Here is a 7,834-nt window from a genome sequence, read left to right as displayed (position 1 = left end):
TAAAAAAAGTTTTGTTAAGAAATTGCTACACTGAGTGTAGCAATTTCTTAACAAAACTTTTTTTACAAGAATTTTTTTTGTTTTTTATAAACAATTATAATGGCAACCACAAACCAAGCTAAATCCCCGTGGGGTAGCACAGTCGAGCTGTGTCCCGTAGAGGCTGTCCAGGCCTCTTCTTCATACATGTCCCTATATATGTTATTATATATGGTATATTATAAATATTATAGTATAAATATGTTCGTGGTAAGTTATTATGAGTACTGTTATCGTGTTCTTATATCATGAATAAACAAACCAATTATGTTAATGCTAATAATTATTTATTATAATAATTATAACTAATTCATTATTATGTTTCAGGCTATTGTACTCCTGTTAGTTGCTTGTCATCGTACCACTGTGATTTCCTCCCTCATTCTTTGGCTGTGCAGTGTCCCCCGTCTGGCTGCCCGTCTTCCCCCAAGTCCGGCTCCTGTGTAACAGTATGAATTTACAAAACCGCTATTGATTCCAGAATAGATTCAATTATCTCATTTATTGTTTATGCTATTATTTTTATGTTAATTGAAACTAGAGCTTCACCCGCGTCGTGTATGTAGTTAAATATGACCTGGTAGCGCCATCCCTCGGTGGAAATAATTTAAAAGTGCGTGTATCTAAATTACCTACTTTATTACCTGAAATTTATAGCGGTTTTGTCACGCCCTGACGAGCTTCTCTCGCGCGAGATCTCGGTAGAGAGAGAGAGAGATAGAGACTTGTGAGACGGTGTGACCTAGTTCGTTGTTTGTCATTTTCCAATTTCGCGGCTACGACAGCAGGCACGTCATGACAAGTAGTGTAAGTTATAAGTTCTAACATAGATATATTATGTGCAATATCAAAGTATTTATAAGTGTATTTATTGGTTTATATACCTGCTTCTCTGCTTAGCATTCAGCAAATAGATATAGAGCGTGGAAATTAACTCGCAGTGCTACCAGGGGACTAAACCGACCAGGCTCTCCGACTAGTTACACGGCACGTAGTGTTAAGCGAGATGGGAACTTGTGGCTACCAGTGGACCAGCAGTGGACTAACCCCCCGCTGTAGTATTTACTGTGAACGCAGCTGCGTGGCCTCGGGTTAAGGAAACGGAGATAGGCACCGCCACTTAGGCGCGGCAAGGATTTAACTTTAACATATATACCTGCCGATATTCTGAATTCATCTACTATGTCTGGCCAAGTTTCAGGTTACGGTTTCAGGCGTTGTCAGAGCAGGCATTCACCAAATAGCGTGCTGATGTTGTGTATATATTTATTTGTAGATTTGATGACCGTACATTTGCAACAATGAGAATATGAACTAACAAGCTACCCACCGCCAGTGAAACTACGATATACCACAAGATGTTTTTACGGTGGTAAAATTTTTGAGAATGGCGCAAGTATATAGAGACTGAGGATTGTAATTAAGGTAGGGCAGTGTGCACAGAAAGCAGCATTATACACCCAACCGTAACCTGGATAAATATATCAGGGGAAAATTATATTATTAACTCAATAAATAGGTAAATTATAAAGGCAAGCTCAGGGCTTATTCGAGTATATATATATATTTATTTATTTATTTATATATGTATATAAAGTGATTACGTCACGAAATTTCTAGCACCATCAAGTAGTATATTTGTGTGTTATTTGTACAAATAAAATGTCTGAAAATACAAATTAGTGGTTTCTGTTTACTCTTTCATGCTTATATACCTTCTTTATATGCCCTAATTTGCCGGTGAAAAAACAAGACGGCCAGTATCTGAGCAGTACTGGGGAATTGTTAGACCAACAGAAATTACCAAATCGTCTGCTTTTTGCAAAATTAACCAATGTAAAAACATTTTTATCAGGTGAGAGTTTGAGGATATATTTAGTAACGTTAGTTCTAACTTTAATGTAAAAAATGGCAATTTTTTTTTACAAATTTTACCATGGAAAATTCGGCGACGTAGTCAATTTAAGAGAGATGTGCTGCAATTAATCATGCTTCGCTACTCATGATGCCTCTCTGAAAATTGTCGAGGCAAATTGGCTATCAATGAATAAGGGATCACACTAATTACAGAATTTCTCACTTGCGAGGGTTGGTTATGGGAGGTTCATTATATCAATATAACCTGCTCATAATATATACTATCAAGTCATCATTGATCTCCAAGTGAGCATGGTTGTAATTAATTTCTGTATTTAGCCCTGATGCCAGCATGTATGTTACATCAATTTTGAGTTCCACATTCATAACAATTTAATGTAATTTTCATCAACTACTTAATTAAAAGCCAAAGAATGCGCGGTGTAATTTTTATTTATATTTCGTATACATATATTGAAGCGTACATTGCGCATTTCTCTTCCAGGTAGCAGCGCTTGTCAAGGAGCTGAAGGCGGGAGCTGGCTGAGCTATGGCCACAGAAGATCAACAATCCCATCTAGACCTTTATGGGTGTAGTCGGGGCAGCCGCATTATTGCTGGCCATAGTGACGCTGATAACACGCAGTGATGTACGTCCACCACCGTGTCTTTATACCTACTAAAGAGCTCCAGCATTGTATGCGCACATTTTGTATTGCAATAACAGATGGCAGTTTGATATTTATCATAAATTTTTAGTCCGAATTTCAGTTTGAAGAAGTAAGGGCTATGTCACTTGGAATCAGGTGTGATTGCGTGACACTGTGATACTTGTCAGTTAATATCAGTAGTAACCGAATCACAACTACAATTGACTTTGCTTCACATACAATTTTCATATTTGACGTGCATAATATATATACTGTCAGTCGTGGCAAAAATACATGGTCAGTCCAAAATATGGAGCTAAGTTGTCACGAGGTCAGTGGGTATTAAGACGTATTTCAAGAGATTAGATACACTTAGCGAGAAGCATTATTTCAATGAGAACTTAGCATGGTTGTGACATAAGCGAAAGGTGCTTGCAATCAACTTGCTTCTGTTATGCTAAGACTATCATAGCAAGTCCTGCGCTAGAGCTTTAGGGTCAAATATTGCTTGATGTTTTACTATTTATTTATCATTAAGTGGAAGAATATCAACAGTAAATAAAGGATGCACTTGGCTTTAGTGTAAAAACCACAATTTCTTGAATGTGGTTTAAAAAGATTGTAGTAACTTAAGTTAAATTATTTCTATGTTATGTCACATGTGTATAGTAACATGCATATGTATTTGAATTCTGACAGCTGTCCACTGGAATCTCTGAGAGATAAAATTATTATGCAGGTAAAAACCAAGCAACGCTGTATTATGTTTTACATCCTAGCTATAAAGCTGCATGGCGCTTAAATTCTTCCGCATGCAGACTGCACTAGAATAAAGTTTTTTAGAGATTGTCATTGTTGTTTTGTCCATCACTCTCCTGTTATCATTGATATCTAGTCCATCACTGTCGTTATGATTAGGACACAGTTAGCAAGAGTACCCTGGTGCTGCTTGAGGGGAAAACGGGGGTTGTTTACTTTCTCTACTCTAGTGTACACGAACTTGTACATGAATGTAATGGATGAGATAGAATGCATACACATTAAATACGCAGTAATATCATGAACAAATTTATACTATACCTGTTATATATATATAATATAATATAAACATTCTCTATCCACCCTAATATAATCTTAGTTAAACTTAGAAACTACTATGGCTTTCTGTCTCTTGTTCTGCCTGCCTAAATGCTGATATTCGCCTGGAGCACTTACTGGAGCCTTTCTCACGTTTCATGGTTCTATTTACCTCCATATATGGCATGGGTGTTAAGAGGAATAATATAAAAACAAAAGGAAAAAATATCTACTGTCGTTCTGTTATGTATATTTTTCGTTCTGTTATGTATATTGGCTAAATATTTATGTTTAGAAACTATTTAATGCCCTATTAGTTTAGTATCTGAGATAATTCCAGCTAAAAAAAAAAGTGACCTGGTCATGCCCCCCCCCCCTTAAGTGTGCCCTCTGTCTTTGTTTCATTTTTTTGTTTTTTTTCTTCAGATGCTTGCAAGTATGAAGCGGCAGTTTGTTGAACTATTATCTAGTATAGGATTTGTAAAAGAGGGTCTCAAGGCCAGGCAAGTCGAGAGAGCCGGAAAGAATGGAAGAGATGGCATACTTGAAAGTACTGGTGTAGAGGTAAACAGGAGTACAATCTATATTATAATTATCGTTGGGAAAAAATCAGGAAATTCGGAAAATTGTTGGCTGAATCCATCTAAAAAAAACTTACATTTGCTTCTGGGTGTAATTGTGTAAATACAGTTCAAATTCGTTACAAATCTGTTCAAATTTTGTTAGTTTAAAATGAATGCTATTGCTAAATATGCATGAATTCTGAGCTGCTGTTATTGTGTGCGAACTTGCAGGCGAATATGAATGCAGAAAGCACAAAGTTAGTGTCAGCATTGATCTGTGCTGCCCTCTACCCAAACGTGGTTCAGGTTCTCACACCTGAGATTAAGTATCATCAAAGCAGTACAGGTTAGTGATATAGTAATGTAACATAACAATGTGGCAATGTGGCAACTTTCTAAACAATTTGCCTATTTATTAGTGTTTCTTATCTTCTGAAATATTAATATATTCATATTGTCATAAATTTGGAGCTATACATTTTTGATTTGGAAATATTCGTCCTGTGAAGAACACAACTGATCAGTAATTACATGAACGTGTCTATACTAAAATATAATATGCTCCTGATAATATAAATCACATAAGAGATAGCTGTAGTTTGAAAAATATGCACTGTTTTGTAGGAGCTGTTGTTAAACAGCCAAAAGCCGACGATCTGAAGTTTAAAACCAAGGAGGATGGTTATGTACGTGCCTTTTAATTTAATAAACTATCTTAATTTGTGAAACAGCAATATTTTGTGATAATAATCGAAAAACAGAAATAGATTGCATTGTATTAAATTAATGTTTTGTTGTTGTTGATTTGTTGTAAATGGTTCTATGCACTTTTAATGTGACAGAAAGAACAATTGTAATAGAATTGCCACGTAAAGCACGTAAGATGTTGTAGAAGAATATCTCTCAACATGCTCATTTGTTTGTAGGTTTTCATTCATCCTTCATCAGTGAACCATCAAGTAGGCCACTATGAGAGTCCATACCTGGTATATCATGAAAAAGTAAAGACCTCAAGGGTAAATAACTGCATTTCAGCAGGGCTTGGGTCTGTTATTTTCTCTGAGGAATGCAAACCCATAAATAAACCTTGATGAAAAGCGAGACACTGAAATCAGTTCAATGCATATAAAATGTTATAGTTTTACTGTATATAAATGTGTATAAAACCAAGGAAAATAGGGTGAATGCTGCATGTAGTATTTTTACGAGGTTTCTCTTCTTTTTTTTTGTCTCCACAGGTTTTCATAAGGGATTGCTCCATGGTTGGCATCTATCCACTGCTGCTGTTTGGAGGGGGTCAGCTACACATTGAGATGGAGATGGAAACCTTCATCGTTTCACTGGATGACGGGTGGATACGATTTAAATCCGCCTCACACCAGGTAATGAACCAGCTAATGCCAACAATAATTTCTTACACACATATTATTTCCTGTATACGGGCAATTCTCGTGTAATGTTCCCATGGTAACCTCATTTCTATATTATTCTCTGATTGTTGGGAGTTCACTAGTTTAATGTCGGGCTTGCAATACCTTGTCACAGTATTATGTGACTACTATTTCTCCAACATCCTATGTTGCTGAAACGTGTGGGGCCATGAGAGTCCATACCATTGAGCAGTCTTTTGCAGATTAAATTTGTGTGTCAGATGTCTATTAGCATTCGTTAAGAGAGATGTGCTGCAATTAATCATGCTTACGCCACTCGTGATGCTCTCTGAAAATTGTCGAAGGCAAATGTGCTATCAATGAATAAAGGATCACACTAAGTACAGAATTTCTCACTTGGGGAGGGTTGGTTATTGGAGGTTCATTATATCAATATAACCTGCTAATAATATATACTATCAAGTCATCATTGATACCAAGTGAGCATGGATTGTAATTAATTTCTGTATTTAGCCTGATGCCCAGCATGTACGTTACATCAATTTTGAGTTCCACATTCATAACAATTTAATGTAATTTTCATCAACTAGCTTAATTAAAGCAAAGAATGCGCGTGTAATTTTTATTTATATTTCGTATACATATATGTGAAGCGTACATTGCCGATTTCTTCTTCCAGGTAGCAGCGCTTGTCAAGGAGCTGAGGCGGGAGCTGGCTGAGCTGATGGCACAGAAGATCAACAATCCCCATCTAGACCTTTATGGGTGTAGTCGCGGCAGCCGCATTATTGCTGCCATAGTGACGCTGATAAGCACGCAGTGATGTACGTCCACCACCGTGTCTTTATACCTACTAAAGCAGCTCCAGCATTGTATGCGCACATTTTGTATTGCAATAACAGATGGCAGTTTGATATTTATCATAAATTTTTAGTCCGAATTTCAGTTTGAAGAAGTAAGGGCTATATGTCATTGGAATCAGGTGTGATTGCGTGACACTGTGATACTGTCAGTTAATATCAGTAGTAACCGAAATCACAACTACAATTCACTTTGCTTCACATACAATTTTCATATTTGACGTGCATATATATATATTGTCAGTCGTGGCAAAAAATACATGGTCAGTCCAAATATGGAGCTAAGTTGTCAGAGGTCAGTGGGTATTAAGACGTATTTCAAGAGATTAGATACACTTAGCGAGAAGCATTTATTTCAAATGAGAACTTAGCATGGTTGTGACATAAGCGAAAGGTGCTTGCAATCAACTTGCTTCTGTTATGCTAAGACTACATAGCAAGTCCTGCGCTAAGCTTTAGGGTCAAATATTGCTTGATTGTTTTACTATTTATTTATCATTAAGTGGGAGAATATCAACAGTAAATAAAGGATGCACTTGGCTTAGTGTAAAAACCACAATTTCTTGAAAGTGTTTAAAAAGATTGTAGTAACTTAAGTTAAATTATTTCTATGTTATGTCACATGTGTATCAGTAACATGCATTATGTATTTGAATGCTGACAGCTGTCCACTGGAATCTCTGAGAGATAAAATTATTATGCAGGTAAATAACCAAGCAACGCTGTATTATGTTTGAACATCCTAGCTATAAAGCTGCATGGCGCTTAAATTCTTTCGCATGCAGACTGCGATATAAAGGTTTATAGAGATTGTCATTGTTGTTTTGTCCATCACTCTCCTGTTATCATATATCAGTCCCATCACTGTCGTATGATTAGGAACAGTTAGCAAGAGTACCTGGTGCTGCTTGAGGGGAAAACGGGGGTTGTTTACTTTCTCTTACTCTAGTGTACACGAACTTGTACATGAATGTAATGGATGAGATAGAATGCATACACATAAATTACGCAGTAATATCATGAACAAATTTATACTATACCTGATTATATATATATATATATGTTATTATAGTGTGTTTAAAAAGTGAATCGAAATGCTCGCTACCCTGGGGTCGTCTGGCTAGGGATAGCCTCACGTTGATTCCATGTTGGCAGGGTTACTGTGATAGTCTTCTATCCATCCCGGTATTTCGACCCGTAGGTTGAGTCCGTATGGTTGGATGGTGTTTAGATTGTGGATCCAATAGGCTTCTCTTTTCTTTCTGTTGCGGATCGTGCGTGGATGTTCGGGTGGGTCCGAGAAAATTTATTTTTTTCAAGGCCCCTGCACTGAAAATCCGCTGCGGTGTGGTTGTCGCGTGTAAAATGAGCACTGACGGGTCTGCTCATGTCTCAAT

At 36.8% G+C, this 7,834-nt stretch overlaps 1 protein-coding gene across 1 annotated transcript in view; it reads left to right on the top strand.

Annotated features, from left to right (window-relative positions):
• The window catches only part of LOC106816158 (putative ATP-dependent RNA helicase DHX57), a 16,604-nt gene extending 9,611 nt beyond the window's left edge, over positions 1 to 6,993 (top strand). The window contains 6 exon segments of the mRNA XM_014820716.1: positions 4,050 to 4,187; positions 4,418 to 4,532; positions 4,811 to 4,872; positions 5,113 to 5,202; positions 5,425 to 5,568; positions 6,257 to 6,993. Coding sequence (XP_014676202.1) covers positions 4,050 to 4,187; positions 4,418 to 4,532; positions 4,811 to 4,872; positions 5,113 to 5,202; positions 5,425 to 5,568; positions 6,257 to 6,400 — 693 coding nt within the window. The 3' untranslated portion in view covers positions 6,401 to 6,993.
• Positions 6,994 to 7,834: the final 841 nt, after the last annotated feature.

The sequence above is a fragment of the Priapulus caudatus genome, unplaced genomic scaffold (genome assembly GCF_000485595.1).
Source record: "Priapulus caudatus unplaced genomic scaffold, Priapulus_caudatus-5.0.1 Scaffold1301, whole genome shotgun sequence".
NCBI lineage: Eukaryota > Metazoa > Priapulida > Priapulimorpha > Priapulimorphida > Priapulidae > Priapulus > Priapulus caudatus.
This window is presented reverse-complemented; position numbering and strand designations above follow the sequence as displayed.